At 40.2% G+C, this 22,352-nt stretch overlaps 1 protein-coding gene and 1 non-coding gene across 2 annotated transcripts in view; both read left to right on the top strand.

Annotated features, from left to right (window-relative positions):
• LOC118166007 (Alstrom syndrome protein 1-like) overlaps positions 1-22,352 on the top strand; it is a 70,915-nt gene that overhangs the window by 7,612 nt on the left and 40,951 nt on the right. Inside the window, exons 2-5 of the mRNA XM_035324505.1 lie at positions 3,091-3,225; positions 5,536-5,731; positions 16,280-16,397; positions 17,855-20,063. Coding sequence (XP_035180396.1) covers positions 3,091-3,225; positions 5,536-5,731; positions 16,280-16,397; positions 17,855-20,063 — 2,658 coding nt within the window. The remainder of the gene's footprint in view (positions 1-3,090; positions 3,226-5,535; positions 5,732-16,279; positions 16,398-17,854; positions 20,064-22,352) is intronic.
• TRNAG-GCC lies at positions 4,050-4,120 on the top strand. Its single transcript has one exon. It is a non-coding gene; the product is annotated as a tRNA-Gly (tRNA).

Raw genomic sequence — 22,352 nt, 5'->3', positions numbered from 1 at the left:
GTGCTTCCACATATTTTGAGCGTTATAGTGACCAAAATACATCACCCCATGTGCACTGAAAGTATAAAGAAGGCTTAAATTCAGATTTTGTCTGTAAGATTTAATGAAATCGTCATCTTGGTCGTGTTTTCTTTGGGTTGTCAGACAACTTTTTTTAAAAAAATCCTTGTAAGCAAGTTAATCAGTGGGCTTCGGGAGGTGAAGGATTCTCCTCGTGTGAAGTGGGTCCTGTGGCATGTTTGTGGGAAGGCTGCAGAGCACAGAGAAAGGATTTTAATGTAAGTGGCTGGCAGGTATACAAACAATGAAAGGGTTTGGAGAGGATTTGCTCACCGTAGGCTAAAGAAGGTTATTTTAAAGAGGAGCGTGAAGAATAACAGGCACAGTTCAGTCTTTTGTTCATTGTGTGCATCTCGAATGCTGCTGTTGCTCGTGCATTCTGCTGTCCTCGAGAGCTCTCGCTCAATTAGCCACGCGGAGCATAGCTAAATAAAATCAGTACTTATTTTTTGGGGGGGAATTGGTTTTCTAAGCGCAGTATGGGGCCCCTACCTAACGCTATTAATTTCCAGCTAGATTAATAAAGTTGCCCTTTGTTGAAGATGCAGAATCAAATTTTCAATAACAGGCCTTAATTAATTTACCAAACAGCTCCTGGAATATTTAGCATTCGGAGCTGCTGTCATATACACTTGAGCGCCACTTCTTTTAATGACTTGTGTAGAGCAAACAATAAAAACTAGGGGAATGCAACAGCGGTTGAATATATGCATACAGGCTACGATTATTACCTTTGGTCTTGACACAAAGCCCAGGCAACCCCTTTTTTTTGTGTGCAGGGAATTAATTTGGAGAAGTGTAGGAGAGCTGCTCCTCCCTGCCTGTGCCCCCGGGACGGCAGGGGCTGGAAGGGGTGCCCTGCTCGGCGCGGGTAAGGCTGGACAAAAGACTGTGACCACTGCCTTCACCGAGTGGTTTCTGCCAGGCTGAGGCTTGGTTGGATCCCGGAGCTCTTGTCATCTCTAATTTTAGAGCTGTTATCTCCGAGAGTGGGGAGCTTCATCAGCATTGCAGCGATGCTTTCAAGAGAAACTGCTTTTTTTCACTTAAATCTTCATTAAAGGTGCAGGAACGTGGAAAGTAAGCCCTCATCAACAAGAATCAACATCTCTCTGTTGAGTGCTAAAGCTTGTTTAAACGTAGACAAAAATATTCTCGCTGTTCCAGGTAATTTTGGGGTGCTGACCTACCCAGAACAAGGGGCGCTCCACGTGGCTGTGAGCTGTCAGTGCCACGCTGCACACCTGCAGCTGCTGGGGGCAAAGGAAAGCTGCGTGTTTGTGGTTTGGTGCTGCTGCTGCGTGGAAGAAGGTGGAGAATGGTGCCGAATTTTGGCAATTGTTCTCCTTCCAAAAGCTAAAAATTGCTGCGTGGAGTTGAGGTTTGTGTAGCTACGTCTGGAAAAGATGCAGAGGTTTTGCCCCAGAGATGTTCTTTAGTTTAAACGCGTGCATTTGGGCAAGTGATGTATTTTAAAGGAAAAATTAAAAAAATAATTAAAAAATTAGAAGGTGCCCCCCCCCCGAGCAAATGCTCTTTAGAGGCAGGAGAGGTTCAGCTCTGCGTCTTCCCAGACTTGGTAGAGGTGGAAATGTGCTTTTCCCTGGAAGTTTGGGTGCCTGGTAATTGGGATTTAGAGGGAAGATTCAAATGCCTGCAGGTGACAACCCAGCCCGGTTTATTTCTTGTGGATGGACTGAAAACCTTGGTATGCTTTGCATGAGGGTCATATTCAGCCGAGATTCCATAGTAAAAAGTCGTCTCACTTTTTTTAAGTTACAAGCAGTCACATAAAAAAAAAAGTTTTTAAAGCTTTTTTTCATTTCCTTGTCGGCCTTTTGTGAAGAATTAAACAGAACTCAGGTGTAAATTTGGCTAATTTAGCTGGTAATATTCCCGTTTAAATAAAGCAATCTCAAACACTGAATTTTCAGTATGTCTTTCGCAGTGGAGCTCTGCACTTCTTTTTGCTAAGTTTGTGTCTGATCTCTTCCCTTAGAATGTGGTAAGTGTCTTTATGAAAACTTTGGCTTGCTTTTCTTTGATCCAGGTTGCAAACGGTGTGCCAGGTCCATGTAGATCGGTGCTACTGAACGGAAATTGGTGAACGAATGTTAGACCACTTTATCAGAAATATTAAAAAAAAGAAGTTGTTGAAGGTTTGGTTGAGGCTCCATGCCAAACTGCTGCATTAATAATATGACCCAGTATTCTCCAGTGCTAGTCACCAGGTTTTATTGATTTATTTTTAAGCTAATATCTGCTTGCCTTGGAACACTTTTGTTTTGGCTGAATCTGGGAGTTCCAAACGTGTCTGTTTTCACACTGGTATACGATTGTGCTTGGACCTGGCTGAGGAAGGCTGGTGCGGTTGCTGGGTTGGCAGGCATGGGATGCTCTGGAAGAGAAATTTGTTTCTGACGGCAGAATAGATTCCTCTGCTACCTCGTGGGAAAAATGTCACAGCTGCTTTTCTGGGCAGAAGTCCAATTTAACTTCCGTTCGTGTCCTCAAAGTCAGGTAGTGCTAAATTATAATACAGAGATCATCTTGTTGTTGCTTTAAGATATTTACAGAAGTTGCCTTTAAAAGCTGAGTTTTAAGTTAAAAAACCTTAAATTGAGTTGATAACACTGGTAGAAATGAAAAGCTTTCTGTTTTTAACAAAAATGATATAAAAATAACAAAAAAAGAAGACTATAAAAAAAATCTGCTGTTAATAAAACAGACAGGACAAATGCCAGAATGATTTTGATCTAGACAGTGAGTTTAGTGTTTTGTGATTTACTCAGAGCTGCATGTACGTGGGATGGGAATGAAAAGTAAGCCTCTGGCCCTCAAAAATGAGCCACATGTGACTCTGCATGGAGTTTTGTTTGCTGGCCAAATGCACTGAGATAGATGCTTAACTTCCAGCGTTGGGGATGTCTTGGCTAGTTTGTATATTTAATTCTCCAGTTACTTAAATAGGTACACATGTTGGAATACCCAGAAATTTTCTGCTTTCAAAACGCACGTTGTTCCTTTCAGCCTATTGCAACAACCCCACCGCATCGCTGCTGGAAGGAGGAATCGCTAAGCCAGAGCAGCAGTGAGACTCAGGCATCGGCTACCAGCGGCATCTCCCTAGGAGAAGCGATACGTCAGAGATCTGCCATTAATCAGGTATTTGCCTTGTGCTTTTTCTGTTGTCGTTGAAGGTTAATTATGTGACTTAAAATAATACAAAGGGCTTTACCTGTATAATTTAGGCCCACCCTTTACAAAGTTCAGTATTTCTGATTCTTGTTACTGCAGAACTACAGGACTGTTGTGTCAAGTTGTCTAGCCTCGATCCAGGCGTTACAAACCTTTTTTACATACACTGTTCAAAGCCGAGTCACCAGTAGTTCAGCTGAGAACATCCCTGTGCTGAGGAGAGTGGGGTGACCTCTGTTTTCTGGTTATTAACTTACACAAATATTCCAGTATAATGTTTTCTGCATCGCAGCAGCGATGTGTATCCAATTTTAATTCACTATAAGCCTGATCCTGCTACTTCTTCTAAGTTATCTGCCTCAAAATACTGGATTTGTGTGTTAGCAGAGAGCCATGCTTCAGTTCATGTGAAGTGTGACTACTTCTAGTCCCTAGTTTTAATGGCATGTTCTTGATTTGATTAAGGAAAATCGTACTCACATAGTGATGCAGTCGTTCTGTCTAATGGATATGCTGCTAAATAGTTAATTACTCCAAGAATTGCGTAAGATCACATTTTTTTTGGAAACAAAACTTCCGATCAACTCAGAGTTTTCAAATAGACTATAAAGAATCTCGAGCAAGGCTTACAGCTCATGTAGTAAAATCCTGATGTGAAAAGGAGCTTTTAATACCTTGGCAGTGTTTCAAAAGGCAGAAGGGCCTGCAACTATTAAGCAGCGATGCTGCTTCAGAAACAATTGAGTTTTAGCAAGGTGGTCGGTTTGTAAGAGCAATGTGCTTTGCATCTGGCATTGGTGGTTCAGTGGTAGAATTCTCGCCTGCCACGCGGGAGGCCCGGGTTCGATTCCCGGCCAATGCAGAAACGCCCAAATTTTTGTGCCGAGAAGGCCAACAGCATCCCGGCTTGGATCAGGAATTAGCGTAGGCTGCAGGAGCAGGGAGGTGATCATAGCCCAGTACTCAGCTCTGGGGAGGCTGCACTTCGAGAGCTGCGTTCAGTTTTGGGCCCCTCAGTACAAGGACATCGAGGCCCTGGAGCGTGTCCAGAGAAGGGCTACGAAGCTGGGGAAGGGCCTGGGACACAAGTCCTGTGAGGAGCGGCTGAGGGAGCTGGGGGTGTTTGGTCTGGGGAAGAGGAGGCTCAGGGCAGAGCTCATTGCTCTCTGCAACTGCCTGAAGGGAAGGGGTGGGGAGCTGGGGGTCGGCCTCTTCTCACAGGTAACTAGTGATAGGACTACAGGGAATGGGCTAAATCTGCGCCAGGGGAGGTTCAGGTTGGAAATGAGGAGACATTTCTGCTCAGAAAGAGCAGTCAGGCATGGGGTCGGGTTGCCCTGGGAGGTGGTGGAGTCACCGTCCCTGGGGGTGTTCAAGGAGGGGTTGGATGTGGTGCTTGGGGACGTGGTTTAGTGGGTGACAGTGGTGGCAGGGAGGTGGTTGGACCAGATGATCTTCGAGGTCTTTTCCAACCTTAATGATTCTGTGTGCTTCTGCCAATTTACCAGGACACTTGCTTATATTAATGTATATGTAATTATGTTATATACTCATGATAATGGTTTGCCTTAAGTGATTGATATTCTTAAGTCTTTGCAGCAGACAGGTCTGTACCTTTTCTATAATTAAAAAATATCCATTTAATTAATTCCTCAGTAATCCCAATGCAAATTCTTTAATGAGTTACTTGAATTGACGATGCACCTTTCCAATTGCTCAAAAACTCTGTCTTTTTCTCTTAAAAACAACAAAACAAAGGGTTGGCTAGAACTCTCAGGCAATATTTATGTGAACTCAGAACTTTTATAACTAGAATCTTTCCAAAGTTGAATTGGTAAGTGCTCTGGTTGTTAATCCCCAGTCACACAATGCAAACCACCTTTACTACCCAGTGTCAGGTACTGTATTGGCCCAGCATCCTGCAGAAGCGTTTGTCTTCATTGGCGTTGTTATTTCTAAGTGAGAGATTTCATTCTGGTTTGGAAAAGTCTCCTATATTTGTAGGATTTGGAGATGGAGCTCAGTTTCTGAGAAGAGATGGAGGGCTGGTGAACAGGTAGTGAACGCTGAGAACTCAGGCCATGGTGAGAAGTGACAGTAGACTTCAGCAGTTCATTAGTGCATCGTGATTCTTTAACACTGACAACTGAGTATTTGTATAGAAAATACAACCTGGAAGCAATAGCTTCACTATTTCAAAACCTAGGCTTTAATTCCTTGTAAAAAATGTCTTAGAATTTTCTTGGTGCACGGTTTAATCTCCCCACTTGTTCTTAGGAAATTGAGTCGTGGTATCAGCTTCCACCAGAAGTGGATGCCAGCCACTTAACTGCTGCCTCGGAGACGAAGCTTGGCCTGACTTGTGATAGAAATGACCTGACAGAGTTCCCTACGCTGGAGGAAGGAGCGTTGTCTTCAGCAGAAGCATCCAGAAGGCAGTATCCTGTAGATACGTCACGTGGCTTATTGCTGGGTATGTTCAACTCAGCATCTTTAATCTGCTAAATCATTAGGATTTTACGTTTCCTTTTAAACCAGTCCCCAGTTTGGACTGGACTTCTTCTTGTGAGAACTGATGTTCGCAAAATATGTTCTGTGTAATTTTGTTGTCAAAACCCATCTTCAAAATGAGATAGAGAGCTTGTGTGCCTTCCCTGGGTCTTTTAATAGGTGAACTGTTCTTTGTTCTCAGGTAAAACTGTAGTCTTGTTTTCCTGGAGAACTAACAGTAAGCTGTGTTCAAGTTAGGAATTTTGGGGGTTCTTAGGCGATCAGATACTCTCTGCATCTTTAAAATCTGTGTTAGTTTTAGTCATAAATCTTTTAACTTCAAAACAGTAAAGCAGGTGTAATTGATAACATCAAAAACCTTGGTGTGTGCGTGCTTGTACCCCTTTCTCATGTATTCAAGCTACTGTATACTGCTTCCACCTTTCTCTGCTTATTTTGTTACAAAGCAATCTCCAAATAAAGTTTTAAAAAGTTTTCAGTGGCCCTTTATAGAGGTACTGCATAAATGCTTCTGCTCTTTAATTAATTGCTATTTGTTTTCATTTTCAGAGAAGAGAAAAACTAAGGAATTGTAGCTAGAAGTACTGTACTACTGCAACCCAAAGTATCCAGATAAAGGGATTGGCTCATGTAGGAAGTTCGTATAACAAAGACGAAGGGGAAGGTGATGATAGTTTTCAAAATGTCTGAGTAAGCTGATGTCCACCACTCGCACTGTTGCACTCAGAACCACCAACTTTTAATTTTCTTCACCAGGTGGTCTAGCTAGGATGCACTAGCCTCTGTGTTACAGACCAGCTGTCAAAACTAGGGAAAGAATCAATGTCTGTGTTAAATTGGTCATTTGGGCGTTGCAGTGCTTTTTCAGGTGGTATTTTCTCTTCAGTATTGAAGTGATTGAAGTGATTGATTCAGTATTGATGTGATTTCACATCATAGAGAAGATGTGAAAGCTGTGTGCAGTTTATAGCTTTATTACAAGCATTGTCATTAAGAATGCAGTTTCAAATACAAAAACCTGAAGGGTGTTAGAGGTGTTAGGGTGTCTGGATGGTCTGCGACCATCCAGAATAATACACTGGTGGCAAATACTTAGTTTTTACATCAACTGATTATAACAGCTGCCAGTTTTCTGACATAATTTGAGGCTTTCTGGCTTGGTGTTTCCTCATACTTCAGCTTTTGTTCTATTTGTTGTGGTTCACCAATAAGTTTGTTTTCCAGCCATACTAATCCTGGTGAAGCAATCTGCCAGACCGTATAATTGTGATTAGCTAATGCATGATGTGGTTGGACACTGCATGTGTTTCATCCTTGATATGTAAATGAAGGACACATGGAGTTCAGTTATCCCCACCAAGCTGGATACTGGAAAAGAATATGCATGCAGCTGTTTCTAGGATCTTCTGTGAGAGAAGGATTAACTGCTGATTCGTCCTGTATTCCAAGTGTTTTTTGCTGCATTCTTCTGGCTGTATTCCTGTAGGACAGACCCATTTGTTGTAACTCCATTTTTCACAATGCATTTTTAGCTCTGCTAAGACGCCATGAGCTCTCACATGAGGTATCCTGAGTGACTGATGGATTACTTTTGGTAATGCTAGTGGGGATTGTGCATCTATTATTTGGCAGACATCTTTATTTTTGATATAAAGCATCCAGATTTTCTGTTTCTCTATTCTATCTAACCTGATCTGATGACATGGTGGTATTGTTTCCATGCCTGGAGCTCGCACCAGCCTAGATGCTGATTTATTTGTGAAATCATAGAATAATTTGGGTTAAAAGGGACCTTAAAGACTTGCTTCTACCACCACGGGGTGGTTCATTTACTTGTTTTCTTGAGTGTTTAGATAAATGATATTTTTGTAGCAATAGACCATAATTTATAGTGTTTAATATTCTATTAGTGGTCCTAATTGCTAACACTCGCCTTTAGGTACAATTTATATTGCTGTCAGAAATATTTTCCAGTTTTAGAAAAGATAAGCATTTCTGTTGCTTCCCTTCGCATCTAATTGCCATGGTTTAGTTAGATTGATTTGAGAGGTTCCAAAATTTATTTTTTTTGCCTTTATTCATTCCGTTTTACATGGATTTTCATCCATGTGGAGTCGGAATATTCTGGTCCATTCCGGTTGTATGTTTTTTAGTTCACTGGCAGTAGTACATCTTTGAAACAGAAAACTTCTGTTGGTAACACACCATTATTCTCTGCATCTCAAGATGCAAGCGATACTACTATACTACTGATTTATTGAAGTAATTTATAATTAAAATGGTGAAAACAAAGACTTTTTTTCAAATGATCCCCATTAATAATAACAAACACATCTGTCCCCCAACAAGAGAAACCAATTTCTCTTGGAAGTGGAGCCAACCTTGATTGGGTCCATTTTTTATTGCTTTTATTTGCTTGTAATTGCTCTTTTTTAACTTTGTGGCAATTTATAAACTTGAGCTATGGCAATTAATTTATAAAGTATATTATACCTTGGGCCATCAGCAGCGGCATGAAATTTAACACGAACAGTTGGATTCTGTGCTCGAGGTGGAGTAACGCTGGACACGAGTACCGACTGGGAGACAAGTGGCTGGAGAGGAGCTGTGCAGAAAGGGATCTGGGGGTGCTGCTGGCAGCAGGCTCAGCACATCCACCAGGGTGCCCTGGAAGCCAAGAGCACATGTTGGGGTGCATCAAACACGGCATAGCCAGACAGTCATTCCTCTGCTGTGTTCAGCATTGGTGCATCCACACCTTGAATGCTATGCGTGGTGCTGGGGTCCACACCTTAAAAAAAAAAAGATGTTAAGGTCCTTGAAAGCGTCCAGAGGAGGGCAGCAAAGCTGGTGAAAGGGCTGGGATGCATGTCCTGTGAGGAGAGGCCGAGGATACTGTGTTAAGCCTGGACTAAAGGAGGTTGAGGGGTGACCTCTTTGTTCTCTACAACCCCCTGAGGAGGGGAACGAGGGAGGTGCTCACCTTTTCTCACTGGTATATATTGACAGAATGCATGGGAACGGCACAGAGCTGCACCAGGAGAGGATCAGACTGAACATTTGGTAAAACTTCTTAACTGAGAGCTTGGTTAGATGCTGGAACAGGTGTCCCAGTGAGGTAGTGGTTGCCCATGCCTGTCTGTTTTTGAGTCATTTGGTTAATGCTCTTAATGATATGTTTTAATTTTAGGTCAGCCCCAAAGAAGTCTGACAGTTGGACTTGATCTTTGTAGTTCCTTTCCACCTGAAACTATTTTTTTTTTCCTACTTTTTGCTTATGCACGTTTAATAAAAAAGTAAAGGTGGAGCTAGGTAGTGTATAGTTAACCATACCATGTGGAATCATCGAAGCATTCAGGCTGGAAAAGACCTCTAAGATCGTTTAGTCGAACCTTTAATATGGTGTGAGTGGTTTATTTTCCTTTTCTGTGCTATCTATGGAAGACGCAACTAGCCAAGACTGTTATCAATACTTGGTTTCATTACCCAAGCTAGAATGGTTTCCTTGCTTACCTTATTTAATTACTGCATTATTTTCACTTACTGCCTTTCTGTTTCCTTACTCATCCAAGTTACGATGTTCAACCGTTGTTCAGCAGTCCCCCAGCCATGCTTGTTGTCCATCGGTTGCGATGCTCCTGTTGCATTTAGGTGTAAATTTCTGCTCCTAAATGCTGCTTATTACATCAAATTTGATCGTGTGCTGCAAGCTTACCTTCTGACTTTCAGAGTTAGCTTTGTCTCATTTCCAATCAAAATTTCTTTACTTCCATGGCACCTGCACTTCTTTTATGCATATCCTTGCATACGCTTCTTGGAAACGCATTTCTTAACAATGCTGTTACTAAGCCTGAAGTGTTTCTTTTTGTACTGATATCCCTTAGAGGATCACTCTGCAAAATCAAGTGTTACCCACCTGTTATGTTATTATATTTGTGACTCACTTTTCCAGGATGTCGCTGAAATTGCTGAATAAAGCTGCTTCTAAGGCTGGGGTTTCGCTACACCATCTTTTTTGTTCTTTCCATAAACAAACAAAATAATTATAGGCAAATAGCATGATTGCTTGTGATATTTTTAAAATAAGCCTCTGTTGCTTCCAGTTCAGCTTGCAGTTTGCTGTTCCTATACCTGCTCGTGTGCATGTTGCTCTTCGTGGTTGTTTGTTCTGAAGTTAAACAACTGGCTCAAGGGGATGGAGGTGAAAGTGCCTTGGGAATAGCCTGATAAACATTTGTGGCTCCTAAGGGTTTGTGAATTCAGCAGTGAATATACATGGATTTCTGTGAAGAAAACCAGGACAGAAGATGACATCTACCTGCAAATGCAATATCTGGGACAAAGTTAGCTTTGGTAGAAAAAAATACATCTGTTGAAGGAACTTCTAACATCCTGTGTGTGATACAAAAGCATGGAAGTAATGACCAGCACATCTTCCTTCTTGGAAACTTCAGGTAGCTTATTGTAAGTCTTGGACTTAGACTTTTGCCAAGACATAGACCAAAAGCAATGTATTAACTATAGTGCATGCTAAACCATTTTGCTCCAAGCTTTTCTTCTTTCTCTAAGCATCATGTTAGCAAGATCAAATGAGTTGCTGTTCTAGCATAACAGCACAAGCAGAAAAGCTGGTATGGTTGAATTAGTTCCTGGATTTGGAGTGATTTCCATGACGTTTTGGAAAAACGTTCTCCTTTATGAAGCAAAAAGCACTCCTAGTTTTCTCATGTTTGGGTTTACAAGTAACATCTCACTGCGGTGTACACATAAAGTGTCTAGCTAGAGTTAGGTAATCCTGAATAACCACCCTTTTTTGTTTTGCCGTGTGGGAAATGCAGGTTTGTCAGATATTAGAAAGTGGAAGGACACAGTAGGTTAGGTATGCTTTATCTTTGATGACATCCTCGGTGTAGGATTAGTGTATTTAGTGTGTTGTATAGCTTTTTGTCCACGTTAATGTTGTTTGTAGATCTAGAAACCTTTTTATCAAGAAAAAATTTCTGTTATTTGTCAGTTTGTTTTTTAAATGCAAGAGGAGCTACAGAAAGCATAAGGCTTCCTAACAGGATACTTAAAGATCTAAGAATTCCCTATACTTCTGGCATCTTATTTACCGCTTTCTAGAGTGTGTGCCAGTAACCACAGCGTTTCCTTATATATGCTTAAATTTCCAGATCTGAGAGGGAAGGGAGCAACGTAAGCTATAATACTAATTTATTCCTTTCTCTCTTCAGAAGGTGTTTGAATCACCTTTTGGTGGTGGAAAGAAAAATCACAATGACAGTTGCATTGAAACTGCTCCTGCTACATTGTGGAACAGATTGACAAAGCCAAGAAGGTTTTGTTTTTGTTTTGCCTTCCTTTTTTATCTTCCACAAATGGCAGTTTGACTCTGGCATTCAGAATTGTCAGCAGGCTGTAAGATAAAGTAGCATGCCCAGCTTTGCTTGTTCAGTGAATTCAACTGTGAGGATGCTTTTGACCTTCAGAGCGACAGCAGGAAGAATTACTGTTTTGACACAAGATACTCGAAGTGTGTTGTACTGACGTCACTTGCTGCTTTAAGCATCGAGCACCTGCTTCTCTGCCTGCAAAACCTAGGTTATGCTGCAGTGTAATGAGCCCCTAGATCATTGTAAGCCACCAAAATATGATAGCAATGATCCTTGTCCCTCTAGAATAAGTTACTGAAAAAAATCAGAGTTCGTGCGCTGAAAGATGAGAAAAGGTTTTAAAAAAAGAGCTGGAAGGGAGAGAACACTTGGCATGGATGGAGTTACATTGTGTAAAATATTTTTAGTTCTGTAGCTCCAGTTAAATATCATTTATTGAGCTCCTTAAGGGTGCTTCTACGGGTCGCTGCAGGGGGCAAGCTGGAGGAGAGGGTTTCCACCGAGCATGCGACTGTGCTGAATCACAGCTTCTCCTTCTCCCTCTTTTCTCTTCCCCTTTTTCTAACACTTCCTGGCCTCGGGGTCGAGTGCTGCCTCCAGGCACTGAGCACCAGCACCCTTCCTCTGAGTGAAGTTCTGGTGCCCGTGCAAAAAGAGGAGGGCGAAATGCATCCCTGGGCTGGGGTGGGGAGACTGGGGCTGTCCCTTCTTGCTGAGACTCGGTTTCATTGCTTTGGGTGGAGGTGGAGGACTTGGGGGCTCTTGTTTAGGATGATGTATAAGAGGCTGAGGAGAGAGAACTGAAGCAAAAAAATAGCTGTTGAAGTTATTAATGATCTAGCTAAAGCATGCACTCCGGAGTATCTTATTATCTGGGTTTGCGTAGCTTTGGTGTTTTTACATTGGATTGTTGTTATATATTGTCCACTGAACTGAAATCCTCTCAACTGTCAAATTTCTGGTCTTGCGTGCATATATACAAATGTGATTGAGTCACCGTTAATCTTCTTTTTGATTACACTAATGAGATCAAGCTCTGACAGCCTTTTGTGGTGAGACGTGTTTCTCTGATCACTTGGCTGTTCTCTCTGATCCTCCTGTGATATCTTCTTATCTCAGGGGTATCTTCTGAGTTACGGTTATCAGGACCTGAAAATGCTATTTCAACAACAGCTTCAGCAAAAGGTAGGCAAGAGCAGTGCTTGTTACTACTTAGCAACATTTTTTCTCCTTGTATATATATATATGTAGAAAACACGCTTGCCATTCGGGGTACAATAATCCACTGGGCTCCTGTCCTGGCTTGTTGGTCATAACCCTGAGTCATCCTCTGAGTAAGGTAGCCCTCGACTCTGTTAGATGTTCCAGGGTGCCTTGTTCCCTGAAACGTATGGCTGGACTTTGGTCATACAAAAATCTATATCTATAAAAAGATCTCTATCTATCCATATAAAGACCTATATCTATATATTTCTGGGCTCCCCAGTACAGAAAAGACAGGGATCTCCCAGAAAGAGTCCAGTGGAGGGCAACAAAGATGTTATGGGGCCTGGAGCATCTTCCCTGTGAGGAAAGGCTGAGAGACCTGTTCTCTTCAGCCTTGAGAAGAGAAGACTGAGAGGGGATCTCATCAATGTTTACAAATACCTGACGTGTGGGAGACAGAGGAGTTTGGCCAACCTCTTCTCAGTGGTCTGTGGGGACAGGACAAGGGGCAATGGCCACAAGATGGAGCCGAGGAAGTTCCGCACCAACATGCGAAAGAACTTCTTCACGGTGAGGGTGATGGAGCACTGGGACAGGCTGCCCAGGGAGGTTGTGGGGTCTCCTTCTGTGGAGATATTCAAGGCCTGTCTGGACGCCCACCTGGGCAGCCTGCTCTAGGGAACCTGCTTTGGTAGTGGGGTTGGACCCGATGATCTCTGGAGGTCTTGTCCCTTCCAACCCCTACAATTCTGTGATTCTGTGATACCATTTGCCATGCTGCGATGCCAGGTGACCAGGCCGCCCTGTAGGGGTGGTCTCTGCTGCGAGATACTTATTTCTTGCAAATATCTACCTCATCTGTGTGCCTCTTCTGCAAGAAGGCATGGATTTCTGGGGGCCAGGGTTTGGGATAGGACCGGGACGAGAACGGCCATTGAAAGGACTGACTGGATGCCTACCCTTGTAGGGAGGATTTCCTGTTTATAACTCTGCTTGGAGAATGGTAAATACTTTTTCATCAGTTTGAGTGCGAGGTTGAATTTCTCAGTACAAATATTGAGTGGTACTTAAATTTGTGTTGATATAATATATCTTCAGAGCATTGATTTATCAGCCAAATATTGTGACTTAATGGTGTGTGTGTGTATGTCTATATGCACATTTATTTTATCAATACGTGTGTAGATGCATTAAAAGTTGTTTGGCAGGATCTATTTTTGACAACATTTGACAGCTTTTTTTCAATTATTTTTTGGTTCCCTCCCTCATAGTCTTTTTTGTCTCTTCATTTACAATGACAGCACACTCAGGCTTTATTGTGCAGGGAGCTTTTTCTTTAATCGCTTCTGATTTTCAGTTTAGCTTGAAAATACATTTTCATTCAAAGTGAAGAAGTTAAGCTGAAAATTGAGAAAAGCTTATTTTCCTCTTCTATTGTATGACTAAAAATTAGATGCCAGCTCTGAGAACACGAAGTGTATCATGATGGGAGATGACAAGTCTAATTCAATGACTACAGTTACTATTTCCTTTGTTCACTAATATTTTAAATGTAAAACAAGATTTGGGAGGAAAAAATGCATCTAATACAGCTAAGGTAGTTTGGATTCCAGCTTGCTTAATGTTTCTTAAAATAAATGGTTTTGCATTTTTAATGCAATTCTGTATGCAAGCTATCGGTGGTCAGTCTACTGTCTCAGTATTTTCAAGTATAATAAAAATTAAAAACAATTATTTGAATAAATATATACTAAACATGATAAATGGCTGATTAAATACCTTGTAAATATTGTCTGTTTTCAGTTAGTGATTGGGAATAAGAAATGTAATGTGCAGAATGTATTTGGTTCTAAACCAGGATCAGTCACTGGAAACAAACCTCTTTGTTTTCTTTAAAGTTAGCTGTAAATAGCGTTAGCGATGACAGTGAAATGAATCCTGTTCCGTGATTTTAAGTCATGATTCAAATTGTGATTGAAACCACGTAAATACAAAACAGCCCAGTACATTCGGCCACAGTCTTGGTTGAAGCCTTGAGGCACTATTTGTAGTAAAAAGACATCCTTGGCCTTCTTCCTTACTTAGCTGGATCTTGCTCCCTCTATGTTGACAGTGTTGTTTTCTCCTTTTTCCTGTTCTTTTTTTTATAATGGGCATGGAAGTGTAAAACACTTTTTCATCCTGTTTGGCAGAGGTGCTTACCAGTCTGCGTTGGAGCCTCTTCCAAATGCTTTCTCTTGTCCAGTTGCTTAGAAGTAGCTAGTCAAACCATTCCCTCACCTTTAAGATACATAACCTCCTGTTCCTATAAACGTCCAAAAAAGCAGGCAGCTTATCTTCTCATTCCTGTTTGGTATTGCAAATAATTAAGATGAAAGAAGAGCGGAATGATGACTAGTGCAATGCATTTATTTAATCAAGTAGAGGAGAGAGTTCAGCTTTGAAGAGGTACTGGGTTTTAGAAAAACAAAGACTCCTCACTTAAGTTGCTGTAGCATGTTTGTGCCATCTGTACAACTGATGCTAAGGTACAAATTTGGCTTCTGCTAGGAGACATTAGGCTTGCCATGTGGTTGAGACAGCTGCTGAGATAAAAGGAATTTCTGAAACTAGCAATCTATTACTCTTATCATTATTGTTGTTGTTATGGCTGCTGATGGGGTGGGAGTAGGGGGCATCCATATTTTTATCCAGCTTTGCTGTGTGATACAAAATTATTTCTACTCCTTTAATTATGCTCTTATTTTGTAATGTCCTAAGGTAATTAAAAAAACATTAATTGTAAGTATTAAATTAAAAATGACTCAAAGGTCATCTTCTGGTCAGATACCACTCATCAGGTGATGCAATACAGGCTGTGGAAAGCCTCGGGATAAAGCTGATGTAATGTTAAAGTTTTATTCTTTTTCTGTAATGGTCATCTTATCTGATGTGATTATGCTTCTGTAAGTGATCCAGAGTGTAGCTGGTCTGCGATGGTTGGAAACTAATGAGCCTAATTGAAGTCAATGTGAACTCTGATTCTGAAACGTCAGACTGTTGATGACAAATTGCTTTTTTTGCTTAAAAAATCTGTTTACTTATTGAATTGGGAGTAATTGTTTTGCTTCTATCAAAATGTGTATGTTGTCATTTGCATTTATCAAATGCAAGCTTACAGTTATTTGTATTCTTGTGTTATAAAACATTTCCTTTTGTTTTTGTAAGCAGCGAATTAAAAAGGTTGGAAATACCAAGTACCTCAAACAACAAGGAAATACATGATAGAACCTGAAACTTACTGTTATGGCAGTAGACAGTGGTGCTAGTATAATTGTGATAACTAAATTTTACTGTTACTTGCATCTTTAAACCCTAAAGAAAAAATATAAAATATATAAATTATATATATATATAAATTATAAATATTTTATATAAATATTAAAAAATATAAAAAATATATTTCCTTTGCTGGAAACAGAATTTATGAAAAAATGGCAACTGGAGAAGACATCACTGGAGCTTCTCCTCCTTTAAAGGAATAAATGGTGGTTTGGGTAGAAGGGTAGAAGCCCTGTGGATGTCCTCCTGTGTACAGGCTGCAAGGAAATCACTAGGGGAGATGCTGGCTGAGGAACAAAAAAGGATAGGGATGTGCACAAAGGGAAATTTGAGATTAAGAAGGTAAGTTAGAAATGTCAGTGTCGTGTAGCATTTTGAGATTGGTGAGAGGAAAACCTTGAGTTTTATACATAAGGAAAGCTAAATTTAATATTTAAGGGAATATGCTTCAGTAGAGTAAATGATGGGGTTACATCATCTTGACTGCAGTTAGCACGTTTTTGAGTTTGAAGGCTGTGTTACTTGGCAGGGCAGTTAAATAGGGATTACCTTGCAAACTTTGACTGCTGTGTTGTTGTTATTTTTAAAAGATATTCAGGACAGTCAGTTCTCTCCCTGTCTTCCCCTGCTGACGTATTCAACACAAGGCCGGAGGTTTTCAGATGAGACGCTTCTCCAGCAATCAGAAATGGATTTTATTCCTTTAAGGTAGGATAAAGCTACCTGATGTAATGACAGAACAACTTTTCTTCCTGAGTGACCATAAAATGTCCTATCTTTCATAATTAAATAATTGTCATTTTGTGGTCACAGAAACAAAGGACAAAGATGTGAGGTTGTTTGCTTGTTTTTGTTTTGTTTTGTTTTATCTATTTATTTTAAGTAGAGAGAAGGCTTTAGTAGAGTTCTTCTCATTATTTTGCCTTCAAAAGGGTTTGGACAAGGGAAAACCTCAACAGGCCTCATATGAACTTTTCATCCTAATGTACCTGAAGAAAATGGGAGAATGAAGAACTCTGCCCTCCCAGATATCTCTTTAGCTTTCTTATATTCTGAAATTAACTTTATCAAATTTTGGGGACAGAAATCAGGTACAATTTGTATTGACAGTAGTAAATACATGAGTATGTATGGACGCATAATACTATGCCTTCTCCCTGGGAGTGTTCAAGGCCAGCTTGGACGGGGCTTTGAGTAACGTGATCTAGTGGAAGGTGTCCCTGTGCATGACAGTAGGGTTGGAACGAGATGGTCTTTAAGGTCCCTTCCAACTCAAATCTTCCTATACGACTTTATGCTTTGCATGTACTAGAGTAACACGTGTCATTTAAAATACTTTTATATAAAAATATGAATATGTTACTGCAATAAGTATTTCTTTAAAGTCTTTTGTCACACCTTCATATGAAGGCTTTGACAAAGACTTCTGTGCAAAGAAGTCGGGAAATATTCTGCCTGTTATTAAAGACAGGAAAAGAGTGTGCATGTAAATATACATATTTAGAGTGTCATTGATGTTTGTTTCCCCCTACTTATTTGGTGTGTGACAGGACAGATTTGTTTTCTAATATAAAGTACTGTGACTTCACTTCATGGATCAGAACTTAGTTCCACCAGAGGTGATGATCTACTTGCATTTAGTAATATTAAATGAGGTTTATTGATAATTTTTATATTATAAAACACTGCATTTAATATCCTGTAAAGAAATAATATAAAGAAACTTAAGTGGATGATTCTTGTATCTTATTTTTCTGTATTATACAATTTATATATATATATATTTGTGTTTTTAAAAAAAGTGTAACCAAATCCTCTATTTTCTTTAGACTTTATCTATTTTACATATATTTAACTAAAGTGTCCTGTCAGTACCATAAAAACAAGCAAAACCTTTCAGTCCCAAACTGACTAAAAATACCCACGTACCAAGTAGGAAAAAATAATTTTGAAACCTTGACTTTATAGGGCAGGAGGGCTTCTCGATATTTGGACTTTACATTTCTTTGCATTTTGCTCTGTTCAGAGGATGTATTTATGTGCATGTTGATAAATCCCAGTTACTTGTTTGCATGAAGTCCTAATTTGGCCTCTTACACTTAAGCAGGAAATGTTGAAATAAATAGTGTCATGAGAAATGTATTTACTTTTCTTGCCTCTTACAGAGGAGTCCCTGATGTTTCTGGTGCTTCTGAGGAGCATTCAAAGTCTTTGCACATACAAGAAGCTGGGTGTCTGGCAGATGCAGGAGAACCCTCTGATGCACCCAGTGACTGCTTTACTTTGTCTCAGCATCCGCTTCCATTCAGGCACGGGGAACCTTGTGATGCCAGTTCTAGTGGTGGTTTGTCTCAGCAAGCCTTTTGTTTTTCTGGACTTGTGGACAAGGAGGCAAATGAAGACTGTAAAAACGACACTAATCGAAAGACACTGATCCCCCAAACAGGTGACAGTTTAGCAAGCTCCACTTCAAAAACAATGCTGATCCAGGAAAGTAGACTGAACAAAATGGAAGCTTCTCTTGCAAAGCAGACCTGTTGTACATCTGCAAAAGATGAACATTTCTCTTGTGACGACAATGTGAAAGCTCCCGGTTTCGAGCTTGCAGAGAAGGAAAAGGGGTTATTGAGGCAGGATGAGTTCTCATCTTCTGAAAACTCCTCTTGTAAAACAGTGCTGACTAAGAATTCAGAAAAATGTGAAAGAGAGATGCAAATGGAGAAGGTAACAATGGCTGAGACAGAGTCAGAAGGATGCCTGAGACACCCAGAGAAGTTGGAAAAAGACAAGAATGTTTCTGGGCTTGATTTCTCTAATAAGTTATCTGATGATTTGAGGAAAGACAGTTGTAAAACTTCAGATGTACAAGACACATTTTCTGCAAAGACTTCTGAAATAGCCAGAGAGTCAGAGGAGCATGGAGCAGATCTGAATGACTTTGGAAGTGTGAAATTTGTGGCTGCTGCTAATGAGCCCCAGGGAGCTTTCCTAGATCATCAGCAGAAACAAGCATCTCCTGCAGTGAGATTTGAGAAGGAGGAGCTTGTCCCTGTTGTGACGAGTACCAGTGACTGTACACCTAAACAGCTCGTCATGACGGACATGGAAGCTCCTCCTTCACGTGGCGAGAATGCCTTAGTGGAAGCAGAACCTGGAGTGCGCAGGGGTGAATTAACTATTTCAGATTTTTCCATAGAAAGGGGACATAAACTGAGAGACATTTCCCCTTCGTTTAATTTCCTCATAGGTGATGGCTCATTCTTTGGACACCTTGCTCGTCCAAGCTATCAGTCTACTCCAGGGATACTTGTAAACAAAACTGAGGCAGAACCTAGTGCTCGAGTGATCAAATCAGATATTCAGGCCTCTCCTTTGTGCTTAAATGAAGAAAATTCTGGGAACTTGTCTACCAGTACACCTACATCTGTTGAGAAGGAACATTCTCTTCAGTGTGCTCAGAAAGAAAATGACAAACACTTTGAGTCTTTAAAACTGAAATATCCTCACACTGGAAGAATTCAGTCACTCCCGTCACTTAGCTTCATGGAGAAGGTGGGGATTTGGAATATGAGCCAGTCAGAGAAGTTATCTGATGCACTGGCTTCATCTCACCCAAGTGGAATTTCTCCAAGAAAGAAAGCCTACAGTGCAATTACCAGTTCTTCAAACAATCTTTTGTCAATGCAAAATAGTAGTAGAAACCCTGATGGTTATCTCGCTGCTTCTTCTGGAGAGACACATTCCCTGGAAAATTTGCACTGTCATAATAAAATATTAGAGCATGTTCACCCTCTTACTAGATCTCAGTCTGACAACTCAGTAAATATCGCCGGTAGGAACAACTCCCTGACTGATATTGTTCAGCCAGCAACCTCAACAGAGGCGATGCAGCCTTTAGAAGAAAGAAGCAGTATTTTAAGAGTGTCTGAAAATAGATTAGGAGGCTCCATGATACACAAGTTTACAACTGAGGTTGTTTCTGGAGCTACTGATAAAGATGCTGAAAGTAACAGTACAGGACAAAGTTCAGACCTAAATGGTTTCATTTCCAGTGAAGGAGTTGCTCAGCTCCTTAGAGAGGATAGAAACTCTCCAGCTGATGACCAGAAGAATTGTGATGGTCTTGAAAATCAACAGCTGCGTCATAACTTAGATATTCCTACTGGTCATGTCAGCACGGACAATTTAGGGGATATTTCCCAAGATAGTTTGAATCTTCCTGCTAGTTCTGGGGAAGGTAGCCAGGGGGGCTCAGGGTCAGCAGTTTCCGGACACTTCTTCACCAGTGCAGAAGACGATAACTTCATCCCCTTTGGAACAACTTGCTTGGGAACTCCGGAAAAAGAAGAGTTTAATATTGAAGAAAGGATCCCAGTAAGTTATGTTCTCATAAAAATTTGTGATATTTTTACCTTTGATTATGAAAGGATATGAGTATATTCAGCTACCTTAGAGCAAGTAGGACTAAAGTTCAGAAGGTATCACAGGATCAGTTGTCTGAGTCGAGAGGCTGTCATGCTTATAGTTAGTTTCTGACATCCAATTGTGTTGGAAAGCTGTCATGTAATAGTTATTCTAGAAATACTAGGTGATTTATTTTGTGTATGCCTAATAAATCTTGAAGGACCCTTCATTTTTCTAATTCTAATAAATCTGATGTTAGAGTTGTCCCATTGTTTTTCCCACTGCTCTCATAGGGTCTACATACAAATGGTTTACATGGACTGGTTTGCTCTACTGGTGAACTTGATCCATGATACTGGTTCAGTTTGTCTTAACTATAGAAGTGGATGAAATAGCTTTCAGGTAATATTTAACATGGGAAAAATAAGGGTTGGGTATGCCAAAGGCTCTCCCCAGGTACAGGTGATAGTATCACAGTAACAATATGCAAGAGGAACGTAAAGATCAGTGGCTGATTGTGTTGGAGCATAAAGGGCACAAGAAAAAGAACAGGACATAGCATTAGTGGTAAGTGAAATGTTTGATACAGAGACTTGTAAATAAGTTGCTTACAGCTCTTTTAGCAGAGCATTGATAAGTCATTTCTGATCTTCCAGCTTCTTTCAAATAATATAATTATCCAAACGTGAGGTTGAGACCCAAGTGCTGACTAAGGAAATGTTAGGCTGCAGGAGAGAGAGCTGAACTTCACACACCCACGGATCTGCAATAATAGCAAAACCAACACAGAACTTCTTGGCAAATCAAACTGCCTTTTTTTTTTTTTTTTTTCCCTATAAATACTCTTCTTTCTTGTTCACTTTGTTCCGGTATCTAAGACATAAACTCCTGATTCTTTATATTGCTCATGAACAGTGTTCGACGGCTCTGCATACCTTTTCTTTGCTCTGTCCTGTTTGGCTAATGCAGATTTCTCTTCTCCCTTCTCCATTTTAGGATTGTTGGTGAGAATGGAGGGCAGATTGTGGCAGCCATGTTAACTATACTAATAGCCACTGAGTGTTAGAGAAAATTAAATGCAGATTTATGTTAATCATAAACATGTAATTATCTTCTGAGTATGTGGCTGTTCCTCTCGCAGGATGATTCCTGTAATCATTAGGTCCTTGGAACTATGTTTTAGAAGCTCTCCTCTCTGAGACGTCTCTGAAAACACATGTTGAAACAAATATAAATGTTGTAGGGAGAATATTTTAAATGGAATTCATGAGATATAAGGGTTGTCTGTTACCTCATTTTTTTAAATGAATATAATGAATCACAGACTCATCAATATAATGAGGCATGTTCTCCAGCTGTAGTTTTGAGGATTCTGTCCTCATAAATCACTGACAAGGTAAAGGGGATCACGTCTCACATAAGCTATTAAAATGCAGGTTTATAATAGTATCATAGGGGATATAGTTGGCCAAATTCTATAAGTTCATTTATTTCATATGGTTGACAAGTTTAGGATGTAGTATAAGTTGAAAATAACTTCTCCCTAGAAGTGATGAAATCTAACTTTTTTTTTAGCTGTATATAATATCTATAAACATAGCCACCGTAGGTGGCTTTTGATAGGCTCTTACTTCTGAGAGACTGTTCCAGCTTTCAAAATATATTAATACAGGGGATGATGCTGTGTGTGTGTCTGAACTGACAATCTCTGGGTGTTGCACAGAGTTGGTTTCATCCTTGTTATGCTTTTCTCTCTCTATATATATAGCATATTTTTTTAGATTTTTGAGTAGGATTTTAGTTTTGCTTCTGCAAACTGCTTTTAACGTTTAATGATAATGAAGAAATTTTACCTGGATAGCATTTTTTTATTTAATACATTACATGAATATATATGCACATGCAGGATACAATTACAAATAGTGCTTGTGTGCATTTGGTCTGTACTTTTCCATATAGAAAAGGAAAAAAAGACATACATTTTATGCCGTCTTTACCATGGAGTGATTTATTGCTTTAGCTGCACTAGTAAAACTAAGTCTTGTTTGTAGATAGAACTTGATTTCATCCCTAGTCCAGTGTGGGTTTATTCCCTATAGCAACAGCACCAAAATTATTTCATGACTGTTTTGTACCAGCCCTGGCAAAAGGGTTCACAACTCTTTGCCTTGAAGACTGGCCCATAATGAACTTCTCCTTAAGAGTGAGGAACTTTCCTGCTGCCTAGCTTGAATTTCAAAGTCTGATAATGTTAAGCTT

Source organism: Oxyura jamaicensis, chromosome 4, assembly GCF_011077185.1.
Source record: "Oxyura jamaicensis isolate SHBP4307 breed ruddy duck chromosome 4, BPBGC_Ojam_1.0, whole genome shotgun sequence".
Taxonomy (NCBI): Eukaryota; Metazoa; Chordata; class Aves; order Anseriformes; family Anatidae; genus Oxyura; species Oxyura jamaicensis.
This window is presented reverse-complemented; position numbering and strand designations above follow the sequence as displayed.